Below are 17,594 nucleotides of genomic sequence, written 5' to 3'. Positions count from 1 at the left end.
ATATTGGTGAAAACAATTTAAGCAATATATATATATATATATATATATATAGACAGAATCAAAATCTGGAAATAGTCGTACTTCACTGTCGCTCATGTGGCGCCTAAGCATCTCATTGTAAGTCTCAACACTGGAATACTGAAGGTAAAAGTGGCTGGCTATGCGGCCAAGCTCTGTGCAGTAGAAATTGCCACTTTTCTCATCAAAGCGCATCATTTTTGCTTTGTCAAGAGCACGTGCAGCGTCAATTATAAGAGACCTTTGCTTGGAGGCTAAAGAAGGATCACCAATGACCTAAAAACAAAGAAGAAAGCAAAATGTCAGCCTAGAGAAAGCTTTCCCAACCAACCATCATTCAAGGAAATATTGATTAGGACTTAAATTTTACAATGGTTACAATTAGGGTTTTTAATTTCGAATGATACCGTCCGTACTGGGCAGTACGTATCGGTCTGTTGTACAATGGTTATAATCAGGGTTTTTAATTTCGAATGATATCGCCCGGTACTATTGTACAATGGTTACAATCAGGGTTTTTAATTTTGAATGATACTGCCCGTACCGGGCGGTACGTACCGGTCTGCCAGCAAACCGATATGCGGACCGCCCACTATCGGGCAGTACCGTCGATTGGGCTTGTTTTCGCCTCGTTATCACCCAAAACCAGTCGGTGACGGTCGATTTTGACCGTCGTCGCCCGCTACTAGGCGGTATTAGCCGAGGGAGAAGGAAGAAAAGGGAGAACCTAGAGATCCGGTGCCGCTCTCCCTCGACGATCCTGATCCGTCGCCGCCCTCTATCACCGGACGCTGTAGATGAGATGTCGCCTCCTCCTCGTCTGAGGTGACGAGGCCTCGGCGTCGCCAGCGACTTCTCCTAATCCGCGCAGGGAGAAGAAGCCTCAGCGTGGGGAGAAGAAACCTTGGCGACGTCGTCGAGGCTTCACGAGGAGAAGAAACTTCCTGCGAAGAAACCTTGGCGACATCGTCGAGGCTTCAAGGTTTTCTTCTCCCCATGCGAAGAGAAGAAATGACACGACGTCGCCCTTTTTTATTATTTATTTATTTATTATTATTATTATATATATATCGAGCGGTACGCCAAAGCATACCACTCGATATACTCATACCGTACTGTACCGAGCTAAACTCAATACTCCGGTACGGTACAAAATTACGAATCTTAGTTACAATTAATCGATACAAATTACTTGGTTGGCCCATACAACTTACATTGACTTACAACAGTGCTTGATGAAAATTCAGTTCAAAATTACATGCAAACCAGTATTTTTATGAGGTAGTCTAAGAGACATAACTACAATATTCCTATTTCTTGGTGGGGTACTGGGAGGCAGATGATCATAGCGAGGTAACCACAGAGACTTTGTTCAGTAGAAAAACCTAAACTAGGTTTTATTTTAGTAAAATAAAATAGAAAGTTTACATCGAACTCATGCTGCAACATCACAAACTTTTATCTCCAGCCAAGATTTTTCTTGTTACCTAAATTACAAATTTACAACATCAAAAATAATTATGGTTGAGGGCTTGAGGCATTCCTTAACTTTCATAGCTTTCAGCTTCGGCAGCACAGTGAAGGAAACAGAATGAAAACAGCAAGTATTAATAAAACTATTGAATAGAAAAATTACATTTGAAAAAGTAGAACATTTAGATGATGAAGGTTGGGATTAATATTTTCAAAGTGATATTTAGACAATGTACATAGTCAACTATTTAGACATGGTTTATGCTCATGCCAGGTTCATATGGAAGAATAAAAAAAGAATACCAAGAGTAAGAAGAAAAAACCACTAGGGCAATTCCTGTTGTTCTAACATTTGCAATGTCGAACATGAATCCCATCTTGACAGGCACACTAGCCTTGTTAAGTAGAAAACCAGGACGAGAAGTCAAAAAGAAGCAACAGCAATGTCAATCAGAATTCAAGATGAATTTTATAATTTAGAGCATAAGAGTCCATAAGAGAATTTGGGATCTTATCGAAGAACTATAAGAGACAATAATTCAACCACCATGCTTGACTACTAGGAATATCTAGCAAACAACAATCTAGTGGCAAGAATTAACAAGAAGCTGGCAGAAATCTTTAAATGCATTAGAATGATAAATTCCAGTATGATGTGGACCTCATCCCATGATATTCCATACACCAGAGGATTCGTCTTCATCCGTATAAATAAATACGTATAACCAAGCCAAGCACAAGCTTCTTTGACATTTGTTACGGTTCCTAATGCTACCTCAGCATTCAAGTTATCCTTCATTGAGCTAATAAACTGCAAAAAAGAAAACAATAAGCCATGCTAAGAATAAAAGACTTCATAAAAGAATAATAGCTAAAACCAAAAAATATCATTTCAGAGTTAATTATTTACCAAAAACAGCAATATATTCAGTGGCACAGCTAAACAGAATTTTATGTTAGCACCAGTCCAGCAAAAATGAGAAGGAATTTGAAAAGACAGTATTAAAAATTATCGTGTCTCACAACAATGACGCATAAAGCAGGAGACAAGCACAATCCACATTTAATTTGAAATAGGGCCAGAAAACAAGAATATCTGCATTTAATCAAGTCAAACCTTGATGCCAAGAATTATTTAATTGTAAAGACAACATTATAATAGCAAACTGAGCCTGAGATTTTCAAAGCTGACAAGTAGTACATCACAGAAAAAAATAACAAAGTGAAGTAAAAAAATAAGGCATTAATAACTACATATTCAGATATTCTTCAAAGTTCAAACAAAATGATAAAAACATATAACAAAAACCTAAAAACAGAGAAAAACCAAATTATAAAATTAGCAGGCAGCATCATACATTTACTCATCAGACTGTATAGTTGATAACAGAAGTTCCTATAATGTTTACAGATACGGTTATCCCAAATTCCAAATTGACAATACAGAAACTATCAATATGTCAGAAACGATTCCAGGGAAAAAAGCACCATGGGAAGCAAGAGAGCTTAATTGCTTTCTATAATAGATTTGATAAAGAGGAGTCAACCTGACTTTCTATTGGGAGTTGGCTTGTCAACAATCTCAAATAATAAGCCAGTTTGTCATGAGTTGTAAGTATGATGCCTTCACCACTCTTGTCAAACTGTGGTCTCCCAGCACGACCAAAGATCTAGCATAGTCATCCACAAAACAGTTTAGATGATTCTCGTTCACAAGACAATGACTCAAACAATTATCCAATTTGTGACAGCAGTACATGAATATTACCTGCATGACATCAAGCATACCCAAGTCCCGCCATCCACCAGCCTTAGGATCATACAGTTGTGTGCCCTGAAGTGGTTGCACAAACAAAAGACATCATGCATGCTATGAATCTTTAAACATATGTGTGTTTATGTCTGTATCTACACATATGAAAACATTGTAAGTGTATATAACATAATATAATTATAACCCAACCAGTGATACACGATGTGTTCCATTCAGGATTTTACAATAAGCTGCAATAGGCATGGTATGAACACCTGCTTGATAGGAACAAGTTTCTTTTAGAAGTTGGTTTAAAGAAAGACGTAAATGATGGAGTTATTGACAACCAGCACAAACCTAAGACATGCATCCTCTTAGATTTTTTAGAAAGAGAAAAAAATGAAAAAGGAAAGCAAGCTATAGAGTTTGATCTCCATAATCAATTGAAGTCTGTTAGACAGAAGTCACTTCTACATAGATAATTTTCCAATTATCTTTTCCGGCAGGCTCAATTCAATATGATTTGTTTATAACTCATGGTTTTCTGAAGACATCTTAAAGCGAAATGACTGATGATCTTAAAGATGTCTAATAAGTCTTATCAATTGGGGTCCATGTATCTTCTGAGAAGCGTGTGTAGGTCCATGATTTCACGTCACATTTCTTATGATACACGTCTTTTCGTATGCAAATATCACTTGCAATGAACTAATGGTTCCAGACAATTTGCAGATCATATTTCAACCCTGTCCATAATTTGGTAGGCAAGTATAGCAATTCAAAAGAAAAACGATCTGAAATTCTGAATCACGTTTTTGACACCCTATAACAAAGAGTGTTACACCCTGATCAAAAGTACATAATTTTCTAGGGCACCCACAATTCTGAAGCACATACACTGAAGGACACATCAGCTCAGAAAAATGAGAAAATAGACAATATGGAAGCATGGAGTGACAAATATCAACTTCAGAGCTTCCTTAGCAAAGAAGGTGTCACCAAACAATCATCTTTCACTAGGCAAATTAATAAACCAATTAGTTGCTAATATGTTTGGTTAACTTAAGATAGAATGAACACAAAGGTCTCCTGCTCCAACTTACCTTGATAATTACTGTATGAGCTGGCAAATTTACTCCCCACGCCAAAGTTGCAGTACATACAAGAACCTGAAGCAGAAAGTTTAGAGCATTTTTTCCACTGTCGTGACCAAGAACTGTCCACTGACAACCTAATTGTGCTTACTTTAAGTAGACCATCAGAGAAAAGACGCTCAGTCAGGGCTCTATCCGAACGAAGCATACCAGCATGATGAATACCAAAGCCAGATTCAAATAACTCAACAAGTTCTCGATTTCTGGATTTATTAACTTCTTTCTGAAATGCGTAAGACAATCAGTCATCTAAAATTGGACATAAGTTGCCACCTGCAAGTACCACTGGCAGTTTACCTTGACCAAAGGAAATTGAGGATGTTTATCATTCATAAATAACTCCAAGTCACCAGCCTTTAACGCTAACTCAATCTGCATCACATGACACAGAGAAGTATTAGAACAAACAAAGGGGAAAATTGTCAAAATGTAGTTGCAGGTCAAACAATACACCATGCGTCAACAGGTGATCAAGAACAGAAAAAACATTCATGTCTATGACTCTATGCACAATTGTATGCACCAAACAAGATAGGTTCATAAAGCTGCAGTGAAGACAATTAAGATTTTCCTATTTGCAAAAAAACCCAAAAAAGAACACTAGAGTCTTCATTTTTGTATGCTTGAGATAACCTGCTTGTTTAACTAGCACATTAGATCAATAATATCCTCTGAGAAGACAATTTTTTTCAATATTTCCATTTCCCAATAAGAAATGTATCATGAAATAACTCCTATCAACAAATTTTCTCCCACCTGGAAGGGAAGTTTCGTTTGAGAAGCAGGTGTCAAAGATACTACAGGTAGTAACTTGAAGGTACAACCTCTTGTGAACAGGCTTTAATTGCCAGATCTGAATGGCTTCAGAAATAACAAACCACCACCAAGGTACTGGAAGGACATTGGCTTGACTCATCCCCTTAGGAAGTCACTTATCCTTAGTTATAATCAAGCACCTGGAGTCCACAAGCTTCTGCAGCTGAAGTTTCACATAGTACCCGAAATCACTCATCAGTGGTTAAACTGGCCTCTGGGTGGTGTAATAGAATTCAAGCCTTGTCTCTTTGTGTTGCCGATTGCAATAGATAGGAGATTGATAGCTTCAGAGGCCTTACATATTTCCTCTTTATACAAATTTCTGTTTTGGGAAAATGATGAGTGAATTAACTAATCTAATTTGGAAGTACCACCACATTCTCAGCAGATGGTTGTTTGTGGCTAATCCTTAGAAGTAAGGTCATGAAAAAGGTTGGACTATTGATGCTTCCTGCAGCATCTGTAGGCTTGTACCTATAGGCCTACAGCACTAAATTCATTGGCTATATTTTTTCTACAATGTTACTTAGCCAGATTTTAAATGCAAGCCATCGGACACCACATTGTGCATATGCAGTATGAAGGTGCATATCCACTTTCTTTCTGAAATACATAAAAAATAGTTTAAAATTAGAAAAGCATAAGCATATCTTAGTGTCATCTGCATCAATTCAAAAGCCCCTATAAATTCCTAAAAAAATGATACTCATATCATGTCAATCTAACATAATCATGATATCAAATAAATGCATGTCACCACAGTACAGAAAATTAATAATCAAGGACCTTCAGTACCAAATCAAGCTACTCAAAAAGGTGAACCATTGAGGAAGAGAAGCTAAAGTTTGCAAATAAATTATATCATATATGTTTCTAAAAAAATACAAAAAAAACTTTCCATAGCTTCACAACACTGTGAGCTAATTTATCTTGCTATAAAATTGATTACCAAAGTTCTTGCAGTTTTCCCAGTGTCCTTGCGTGAATGAACAAAAACCATTGCTTGATGTCCTTGCTTTATCGAGTCCAAGACCTGGTATAAATGGCTCATGATAAGTATCAAATGTCATCTCTATTTATAACCTATGAATCATAACATAAGTCAAGACCTTGTCATAGCATATCGAATTGAATAGAAGATTCTTTTTAGAATAATCTTTCTCACTGATCCCAATATACTGTTGAGATAGGGGAACTGGACGATAGCTTGAATCAAAAAAGAACAGTCCACTTTCTGGATTTACATGTAAAAACTGTGCAACCTGGTCATTTTTACAAAGATGTCACAAGCAATGAAATAGATCAGAGCTAGAAGCCAGACTTTATGCATTGGTTGTTTATTGTAAAAAGTACCTCTAAATAATTCGGTAAGGTGGCAGATAAACCCACAATACGTATCATTGATTGTGTTGACTCAACCTGTAAAGTGACAAGTGATCAATTGAACAAATAGCAAAAACTAAGGAAATTCAACAAAAGATGTAACATAACTATGATAAGAAGCATCAGAACAGTACACATTGCTTGATGTAACATATGCATCAAGCAATATGTTAGTTTAGTTTAACAATCCATAGATTAGTTTACACCAGGTACTTGAGCCAGCAAAAATTTCATGGAAAAGAAGATCTATCAAACTAATGAATTTGTGAAACATTGATTTAGAAGGTCAGGACCTTTAAATGAGCTCTCCTCTGCAAAATACTGTACTATGTGAAGGAAAAACAAACAATAAGTAGAGAAAGTCGACTTAATCAGACATTATAATATACATTTTATGATGTCTCCAGAGTCCTTAGTCAAAACAAAGAAATTCAACATATCATTATCAGCAAGTTTAAGACATAATTATGTACATCAGACGTGTCCTGGGTATAAAATGACAACCAGCAACAATATGCAAAGCTCATTGACTGCAAGTGTAGAAGCCTCCTACAAGTCAGTTCTCTTTCACTCCCTCTGCATCTACATAAACTAACGGACCAATCTATTCAGCTGCCTCTCACAGATGTAACATGTGGAGTCATACGTGGGTCCCACCACATAAAGGTAATCTCATTTTCCTACTTTACATGTAATTGTATTAATTCTTCGACAAATCAGAATACAATCACAGTAGAATGAATAGCTCAAAAGAGGAATATTCAACCTAAAAACTCATCTAGCAAGATGTCTGAGTTGGTCCCTTGTACAGGCCATTAATTGCAGGAAAAGAAAGGTTTACATGAGCGAAAGTTGGCTTTTCCCCTAAGAAAAAAATCCTGGCGAGATCACGTATGTTCATACAAGAACACTCAACATGCTCAGGGGTCACTATCTTTCACATGCAAAAGCTTCTTCGTTACCAAAGAATTTAGCTCATTAAGGGAACTGCCATTAACATATATATAGACTGAAAACCACATGTAAAAGACCTGATACCAAAGACAGTACACTTTTACTAAATCCTACAGTAACACAAAATATATGTATGAAACATGCCAAACAGTAAAAAGATCCCAGCAACACTGAGATGAGTCTCATAAATACAACATTAAGCATGGCATGATTAAGTGCTCTTCAAAGCCAAACTGCAGCTTTATAGCCAGCTAATTGCTCTGGACAAAGTGCTGCTGACTCCTAGTACCCCAGCTAAAAAAAAGGGCAGTTCACTGCATAAGGTTCCCGTCAATATAGAATCTGGAGAAGATCAATCAGTATACTATAACATTGTAATGTTCAAGTTCATTTCCAAATAGAAATCTACAAAACCTATCAAAAATGGGCTCCAAATTTCTGTTCAAGATTTAGAAATTATAGGACAATGAAATCTTGAATGAAAATTGAGATTTAATAAACTTCTTTTTTGAAGAAGACGAAATTGACAGTCTCCCAAAGGCCTTATCCTCAAGAAGTCTGTCTGCTCTCATTGAGCAATAGCCATGACAAAGAAACGGATACACACGGGAAATCAATGACAAGTGAATTCCTCTTGTCCACCTCTAATTTTCTCCTCTTCTCCGCCACTTCCTTTCCTTATCTTCCTATGTCGATGATCAATGAATCGACCAAAATTGGATGGTGGCTACTGGCTACATTTTCAACCTGTTGAGGTAGCAGGACTTGTGATTCAAATAAGAATCAACCAGAACCATGATTTAAGCCATGAGCACTACAAATATCCAATGATTTCCTAAGAGCCAGATCATCCGATCTTTTACGCCATGGCCAGTATAACAAAACCAATGTGTTCTCAAGAGGTTGTGGCAGATACGTTAAGAAGAATGATCTTGCAAAAGGCCATTGTCAAAGTAAGTAGTTACAATGTTATATCTGTTTTAGCTAAAACATATAGGAAATGACAAGGACTACATCTAAACAATAAACAATAAGATATAGAAGAAATTTACTTTGCTACGTCAAACATGTAGAGATGCATAAAATGTTAACCCAAAAGCAGTTTTCAACAACTCCAGAAACTTACTTGTCGGAGGGTTCGAGCAACAAGAGCTTCTATTACTGAGCCTCTGTCATCATTCAGCAGATGTACTTCATCAATAATTAAGAGCTTAACCAGCATTGACAATGACATATCACTGCTTTTGCGAGTAATAACATCCCATTTCTCAGGCGTCGTCACTATCATCTGAGTTCATAAAGTTAGATAGTTTTACACAGATGATTCTCATAGATGAACAGATTCGACATCAAGAGATAACCTGAGTCTCTTCTAGCTCATTCTTTGACAATTGCATGTCTCCAGTAAGTTCTTTTACAACCAGGTTTAGGGGAGATAACCGGTGACTGAATGTGGCAGTCACCTCTGCTGCCAAAGCCTATGCCAGAACACATCCATAAAAATGAGCTGAGCTCGCCGATAAATCAAGATCACATGAAGAGGGGGAATACCTTCATTGGAGCCACATATACTATTTTGAATTCATCTTTGTGCAAAAATCCATCCTTGAAGTTTTGTTTGATCTACAACAGAAGATCTAAATTAATAACTAAAGAAATGGCTGTTGGAAAGATAAGAAGAAATAAATAGGTGATCTATTAAAAAAAAAGCAAGGATTATGAATAAAATTGCCCTTGAAAACATATGGTCATTCAGCTTTGTAGAAAACCACCTCATGGAGAATAGCTATCATAGCAATGTTCGTCTTTCCAGCACCTGTTGGTGCACAAACCTGCAAGATCATTAGATTTTAATATGGGAGAAAACCAAGTGCCATATTTGAATTCATTTACACTTCAAAACGAGATCATAAAGAACTGAAAGCAGTGTAGTTGTGTAAATGAAGAGGATGAAGCCTGGTTACAAGAATGTTTTCATTTGTATGATATGTTGTTTGGTATATACGACTCTGGATGCGGTTCAAGGATTTGTATCCACGGAAAGCAGCTTGAGCAAAATCATCCAGTTCTTTAATTTCAATCTGGTACAGAGAGAGGCCAAAAAATTGTAGTTAGAAAATAAGGAACATGTACTAGAAAATTTCAATCTGTTTTTCTTGTTGCATTGGGCAATAATTCAAGTTAAATGTTAGAAAAGCTTTAAAATAATAAGCTTCATTACCATATGGCAAACCAACACCTAAATAAGTCCTAACACCCTTGATATCTGGATTTACCACCAATCTTTAATTGACTAGGCAATAAAACTATCAGCTACAAAGATTTCATGAATAATCATCAAGTCTGAAGAAAAAGTAACTCTAGTGCTCGCCAAACCTCAGATAAACATAGGCCAGATATGAAGCATTAAAAAAGATGCAATCATGGTAAGATCCCACAAAATCTCAACACTATTGTTGTAGTCAAGACTTAAGAGATCTAAGAATATGAGTATTACCAACAAAAATGTAAGGGCAAGAAAATTTTAGTTACTGAACCACAATCAGTAGCTTATAGCTTCTAGTTCTATCATCTTTGGGTCCTAGGAAGCAGGTGCAACCAATTTATATGTCAATCAAACATATGTTATTTGTTCATACAGAGGGTAATGTTTCCAAAAAGAAAAGAATTGTTAATTGATTCCAGGTGCAACTGGGATAAAGATGATATTCAGCTGCTATATGAACAATTGTAATCTAGTCTGGGATGAGTTAGAGATGAGCATTGAAAGAATCGAAGACAGGTGGATTGATTTGCTATAAGATCAGAGAAGAAACAGTTTAGTGGACTTTAAGATTGATGGGGACATGAAAAGAAAAAAGAGAGGAGAAACCAAGAGGCTGCTTTCTTTGGCTCATTAGCCATCCAATTCCAACCATGAAGGAACTGTCATTCAAATATATGAGACACACACACACACACACACAAAAGTTTCCAAGAGACCAAACAGCCTTTCACATGTTCAATTAACCCCTATACACAAGTCAACTATACTAATAAGTCTGATCTGAGTTCAACCTGGACTAACTCATTGTGGCCCAAAAATAAATTTGCATGCTAAATGACCTCTTATAAATGTCAACTGATCTAGCAATCATATGATTCCAAGTTCAACTTATGCAGTTCTTCCTATAGTCTGTTGCAGGCAATTTTTCCTAAGCAATGGCAACAAAACACCTGTCTCATCATTGTGAGAAATGGTCTATTAATAACTACAGGTATAATCTGAGAGATATCCTAGAAGACCACGTGCAGACTTCATGGACTGGCCAGTTATTGCTAATTTTAGGTTGCATCAGCTGACTTAAAATAAAATTTACCCTTGATTCATCACATGAATGCAGACTGGCCTTGTAAAACTCAAATCTTCACTCAAGGCTTAGGTGCCCACCCCAGCGAAACGAGATGCTCCCGAATATATAATCACACACACACACAGTTATGTTCTAAGCAGTGTTTTCAAAAGAAGTGAAATTTAAGGTGGGTTAGTGGGCACTAACTGCTAAAGCAGTTTTTTTTAACAGCTGTTATATTCTAAGCAAGGTATGCAGTTTCGAATAATACCGCCCGTACCGGACGGTACATACCGGTCCGTCAGCTGACCGGTACACGGACCACCTATTACCGGACGATATATATATATATATATATATACATATATATATATATATACATACATTTTTTTTTTTAAGCGACGTCGCGTCGCCTCGATGACATCACTAGGAGAAGGATATATATATATATATATATATATATATATATATATATATATATATATATATATATATATATATATATATATATATATATATATATATATATATATATATATATATATATATATATATATTAAAGGCGACGCGACATCGCCTTTTACAAAAATATTTTATATATAAAAAAAATCTTTTATATATAAAAATGAGGCGACGTCATCTTTATATATATATATATATATATATATATATATATATCGCTCAGTATACTGTATCGTACCGTACCGACATTTCGACATTCGCTCGGTACGGTACGATATTTCAAACCTTGATTCTAAGCAAGTGTTCTAAGTGGTGTTTTCATATCAATGTCATGTTCCTGCCTAGGTGAACTTAGAACTTCTAAGTTCTAACTCCTAACATTGCACCACCTCAAGCTGCAGAAAGTTAGTCAATGAAAGACTATTACCTATAAAATGAGAAAGAGAGGACCGAGGAGATGGAGAAGTAACCAGCGAAAGGCTGTGGAGGAAGGTGAAAACCAACGGCAAACAAAACTAGAGATGGCGGTGAAGTGCCAACTGGCAGCAGACAAAGTTGCAGATGGTGGCGGACGAAATGGACGAAGCTGCAGCAGCGGAGAAAGCAGACGAAGGCGGTGATCAAAGCAGGAGCTGCAACAATGAACGAAGGCGACGGATGAGCAGTAGGGTCTCACTTCGCTTGTTTCTTTCACTGGGTGGCTCGAGTCTCGCCTCGCCTTACTCGAGTGTTTTTAGAAACACTGGTATTGCCTTGTGATGCACGACCTCTGTCGAACATCCATGGCCTTCCAAGAAGAATGTGCAAAGCAATTCTCATCTACTGATTCTCAACAATGTAGTCCAATCTAACAATCCATGCAGTGCTGACTGTCAGACGTTTTAAGAAATAGTCCAACACTGATTTTGATAACCTATCAAACTTGTATGGTACCAAGATACCGAACTCTACTGCAACCTATATTTCTCGGTATTACTGAAGAATACACTTTAAAATCTGCTGTGTAGTGCGTACCAAATGATAGCAAGCTATATGCTCCATTAACAGTACTTGGTCGGACCAATATATACAGATCAGATTTGAACTATGCAATCACCTTCTTTGTACAAACAGAACCAAGAAAGTGGTAAGGTTGCTCTGTAGGCTTCACTTCTATTTTAGTCCATCCATAAACATAGCACAAAAGCAAGTGGTAAGGTTGCGCTTGAGGCTTCACTTCAATTTTAGTCCATCCATAAACATAGCACAAAGGAATTATCTGTGCTTCACTATCAATAAGAATTCCATGTATTTTCACTCAGACAGTGCACTACTCTTAAGGATGGACTTCCATGTCCATGCAGTGGACTTGGATCTAAATTTTAGGCAGAAGGGGTGTCACACCTTATGCATGACATGTTTAGTCTCATAAGCTAATACGAGCATAGACTAAAAATTTTGTTAAGATAATTCAAATGACAGTCAGTAAGCAACAAAAAAGACTTCTTTGCAAGTAAACATTCTAAGTCATAGCTTAAAACAAAAGTCAGACAACTACATACCGACCCATATCTATCAGTTCAACCAAGTACTAAACTACTAATAATAAATGATCATTTGGTACCAGAAATTTTTGTTTTTTTATTTTTTTATTTAGTGACACCAAGCAGTTCTACCACTCAGTGTCATGGTACCATGTCGATCCAATAGGATACTGAAACCAATGCTGGAACAATATTTAATATCTTGCTCTATGGATTTGGGCCAAAAAAGCAGCTGGTTAACCACCAATGCCCCTTTTTTTAAAAATTATCTATCAAATATTTGTGAGTTCCTGGATGATAAGCTTTTGCATGGTTTATAATTTATATATATCATTTACCTAGATCATTGATTCTCCATTTCAAACTATATGTGCAAAGATAGTACTAGGTGCCGATTGATTTTGACAATCATGTTTCGTAATAACCAAACATCTAAGAAACACAAAACACCACCATTAAGGGGAAGAGAAATACCAGCTTCTCATCAGGTCTCATAGCAGCAGTTGGAGTGGGTGGAATTCTAACTTCTTCATAGCCACTACGATGTGATCTTGTAGTTCCTTGAGGAAGAGCACTGACCAAAATAGAATTGATCCCTTGACCAGCTCCAATTAAGTCATCAAAAGGTTGTTTCTTCTCACTTGCCAAAAGAAGAGAAGAAAAGCTTTCAACAGGAAAATCAAGTGTCCCTCCATATTCTCCCACCCGTTTATTACGTTTCTCCTCCTTGCGACGAAGTTTATCAATTTGCCTTTCAGATTCAGTTTTTATAGTAACCTATCACAGCTCCATAAAATTATCAATCAAGTATTAAATAGATGAGATTACATTGTTGCATAACTTAGCATACCTGGGTGCCATAACTAGGCATCTTAGGTTGACTGTTTGAAGACATTTTCTCAGACTTCAACATAAGTAATCCATGCTGAATGGCTTCAACAAGTTCTTTGCGATGCTACATAAAAAGAGGGTGAATCAGAATCATAATCACATTAGTACATAGCAACCACATTATAGATGGAGCAATTAAAAAGGAGTAAAAGCTGTGGAACAGAAAGGAAAGCTCAATAACCAACTCAGCTAGTTCTGATAGTGTTGAGTTTCGACTCTCTAACAGCTAGTTCAGATATGCCAAGTGTGGACTCTCAAATGAAGACTTCAGAGACATGGCAAAAACAGAAGTTCAAGCTATGTCCAAAGATCTAATAAAGACTTCAGAGACATGGTGAAAACAAATGTTCAAGCTATGTCCAAAGATCTAGATTCAGATGGGGATTACCTAAGCTTGCATGAATAGAACAACTAAAACGAGATGTTTGGAAAAACAAACAGCAGCAGAACCCGTTAAGTATCAACGAAGTATTACAAAGCCACCAGTGATAGTTGGGAAAGTTCTTGATGTTGTGGATTTGCATGTCATACTTAATCCTGAATTCCTGATAGCATAAGATATAAATTAAAACAGCAAGTAACCAGTAAAATGAGACTGTTTTCTTTATTAAACCATAATAGCTTCAAGATTATCCAAATGCTGATAATATAATTATAATACTACAGTTACCATTATGCAGACTACTCTAAGGATCACAACATATGATGAATAGCCAAATTCAAATTGAAATGAAACAACTAGGAGTAATTGATGAAAGAAGGAGAATGCGCTACTCTTGAACTTTCAATAAACCAATGTTCCAAACTGTCTCATTCATGGAATAACTACTTACCCTACGTAGATGATGAAAACATTATTAGAGCAAGATCAGATCACATTTGCATACCGACAATAGATCTTGTACTGTTTCAAAGGCACCATCGCCGACAAGGTCCAGAAGATCACCAGCTATCTTAAACCAAGAAACTCCCCACATTGTTAGAATTCAATAATTTTGACAGAGCAAAAAATTTGTTAATTCGAATGAGAACAAATTAAGTTAAATGACTTATGTAGTATGGACAACCAAATACCTCATCACCAGCTTTATCAGATAGAAGCACCCGGCATAAGGCCATAGCAAGTTCGTCTCCAGATAGCTGTGATGCACCATTCTTTACAATGAGATCACATGCATCCTTCAGCCATCTTAAATTGATAGTTTTTAGGTCAGCAGTTAAATTATGATCAATATACGCCATGTGACCATTACGATTGGCATCAAATGAAGCAGTCTTAAATTGAAAATCACTTGTCAAGGATGCACCATTTTCCAATGGCACATCGACAATAAAGCGAGATGGAGCATGGAAACTAAGGTTTGAGCCAAACTCGCCACGATTGTCTCCATGTTCATCTGCCCCTAAATCCTGGCCAATTACAGCTTCACTGGAAGTATTCTGAAGAGCATAAATCCTCTGAGCTAGAGAAGCCACTTTCAGTAGGACTGTATCTTGAATATTATAACCAACAAGTTGTTGCAACTCGATTCTGAAGAGCAAGTAGTTTCAGATATTATTTGATAGTTATCATAGAGAAATACAAAACTCATAACTTTCTTTTGAGATCTATTATGAATTTACAGAAGTCCTCGACTAACGAATCTGGGTATAGACATTAAATGTATTAAGAGCAATGTATGTTGCATTTTTCTATTTCTTCTAATTTGACTGCCACATAAGCCAAAAGTAATATCAGATTGCAGCATTTAAACACTTTTTCTCTTGCCTTGTTAAGACCAAAGACCAGTTCTAATTATCACCCTTTTCATCCCTTTTATTCGTCTTAATTTTGGTTTCTGTTCATGTTTTAAAGTTTCTTATTTGACAGGTTTCCTTATTCCTTGTGTAGAATAAAATATCAAAATAGAATCAAAAGAAGAATCAACAAGACAAGAGATAATTATAAGATAAAAGCCTCTCTGAAGTCTGAACATCACCTATAGACCCTCCAATGCATCAAATCTTAACTCCACAAATGTCACATAAGGATCAAGGATATAAAATTTCAGTAACATCAGCCATGTGTCTCCTCCTCCCTGTCGCATGCAAGGAGATCGACGACCAGTGTATGTGCACAAGAGGGCCCCACTTCACCACAGCAATAACTCCCCTCTCCCACAGCAGTACCTCCCTCTCTCTTATCTGCCTCCCCCTTGCCTTCTCTCTCCGACAATGCAACTCCCCCTCTCTTCTCTCTCTCTCAAAGCGATGCAGCACCCCTCTCTCTTCTCTCTCTCCATGTGGTGCAGCACCCCCCCCCCCCCCTCTCTCTCTCTCATGACAGTGCAATCGTCAGCCTCTATTCCTCCACATACTCTTGTCAATAGTAATGTAAATTCTTGTTAATAGCAGTTTATCAAATTGTGTTATTGTTAATTTTTTGTTCTTAATCTTTTCTATAAATTTATATTGGCAAGCGCATAGCGCCTCCTGCATTTTGAAACCTTGGCACCTTTTAGCTCCTAGCATTTTGATATCCAAATTGGATGGTATTTGCCAATCTAACAGTCTGGTCTAGTTGAGCCTTTATTCTTTTTTATTTAAGGTCAAACTCTCTCTCTCTCTCTCTCTCTCTCTCTCTCTCTCTCTCTCTGCCCACCAGCCAGTACCGACCCGAGTACCTCTCATCCTCCACCCATTCAAGGAACTGAATACCCAGCATACTATGTGTCAGTCTGCCGATATGCAAGATTATAAACCATGGTCCAAATCCCTTTAAAACAAACATATTACAAGCATAATAGAAAGAATGAAACAAGCACTAGAACTAATTAGAACTAGTTGGTGGTTACTTTTTCTCTTGGATGATCTTAGTGATACTACTATCGATGTCAGGGCCACCAAAAAGATCATAAGCAGATTTTGCCACTTCCCGAAATTCCTCTGAGGTCACCTCACCATTTATCAACTCAATAACAGAACCAACATATTGTCTGTATGTTTGGCGCAATGCATCTGAAGCTGCACACAGAAAGAAAAGACGTTTGATAGAAGAAGAAAAAAAAGAAAAAGTGTCGATAATTCAATTCACAAGCAAGACAAATATATAACTAAAATCATCTAAGACATCCACTCAACTAGATCATCAAAATTTCACTGTTTCATCTTTATACATTTTCTGAACGTAAAAATGACACTGACCCAAGATCTTATGAATCATAAATCAGAGTTTATTGAAGTTAAAATACTGTTTCCTTGTTGACTGGAACAGAATGAAATGAATAGCCATTTTGAATTATCTTTCATGCCAAATGTTGCAGAAGGAAAGTTAAAGCAATAGGAAAATGCCATCACAATAATCATGCAAGTTGTCTTGTAAAAGAAACAAAATGGCTAAGAGCATGGTAGAAATTCCTAAATAGACAAAAACCTGCATATGAACACAGTACATGTCAACTGATTGACTTCCTTTCTCCATTTTTCTTTTGCCCAAACAAAGGCCTAGATATTATGTTTTTTAAAAGTAGATTAACTGTCGTCATTATTTACTTCTTTAAAATACAAAAGAACTATTTTGCAATTCAGTTCACAATAATGTATGAAACTATCACTAGAAGTTCTAAAATACATGAATTTCCAATTCAGCTGCCCTTTAAAAAATAATCAAGGATAACTCAAAAAAGGATAAGTATATAAATCAAGATTGCAGTAACAGCAGTAAAAAGTTAGAAAAAATTTTGTGTACTACATATTGCTCTGCAATGTAAGCTAAACAATCTAAGCTGAATTAACACTTAAATGCAAGTCATGGTATCAGAATGTTAGATTAGATGTTCTATCTATTAAGCTATTA

At 36.6% G+C, this 17,594-nt stretch overlaps 1 protein-coding gene across 1 annotated transcript in view; it reads right to left on the bottom strand.

Moving 5' to 3' along the window:
- Positions 1-17,594, bottom strand: part of LOC135645447 (DExH-box ATP-dependent RNA helicase DExH14-like) — a 38,698-nt gene that overhangs the window by 19,076 nt on the left and 2,028 nt on the right. Inside the window, exons 3-22 of the mRNA XM_065163824.1 lie at positions 16,594-16,762; positions 14,834-15,290; positions 14,647-14,712; positions 13,719-13,823; positions 13,343-13,645; positions 9,516-9,632; positions 9,324-9,383; positions 9,103-9,174; positions 8,913-9,029; positions 8,678-8,839; positions 6,568-6,633; positions 6,324-6,476; positions 6,164-6,247; positions 4,696-4,770; positions 4,490-4,621; positions 4,348-4,413; positions 3,260-3,325; positions 3,039-3,161; positions 2,153-2,302; positions 82-294 (exon numbers count right to left, since the gene is read on the bottom strand). Of these exons, the coding sequence (XP_065019896.1) occupies positions 82-294; positions 2,153-2,302; positions 3,039-3,161; positions 3,260-3,325; positions 4,348-4,413; positions 4,490-4,621; positions 4,696-4,770; positions 6,164-6,247; positions 6,324-6,476; positions 6,568-6,633; positions 8,678-8,839; positions 8,913-9,029; positions 9,103-9,174; positions 9,324-9,383; positions 9,516-9,632; positions 13,343-13,645; positions 13,719-13,823; positions 14,647-14,712; positions 14,834-15,290; positions 16,594-16,762 (2,756 nt within the window). The remainder of the gene's footprint in view (positions 1-81; positions 295-2,152; positions 2,303-3,038; positions 3,162-3,259; positions 3,326-4,347; positions 4,414-4,489; positions 4,622-4,695; positions 4,771-6,163; positions 6,248-6,323; positions 6,477-6,567; positions 6,634-8,677; positions 8,840-8,912; positions 9,030-9,102; positions 9,175-9,323; positions 9,384-9,515; positions 9,633-13,342; positions 13,646-13,718; positions 13,824-14,646; positions 14,713-14,833; positions 15,291-16,593; positions 16,763-17,594) is intronic.

Source organism: Musa acuminata, chromosome BXJ3-8 (genome assembly GCF_036884655.1).
Source record: "Musa acuminata AAA Group cultivar baxijiao chromosome BXJ3-8, Cavendish_Baxijiao_AAA, whole genome shotgun sequence".
Taxonomy (NCBI): Eukaryota; Viridiplantae; Streptophyta; class Magnoliopsida; order Zingiberales; family Musaceae; genus Musa; species Musa acuminata.
Note: the sequence above shows the minus strand (reverse complement) of the source record. Positions and strands in the feature narration are given on the sequence as shown.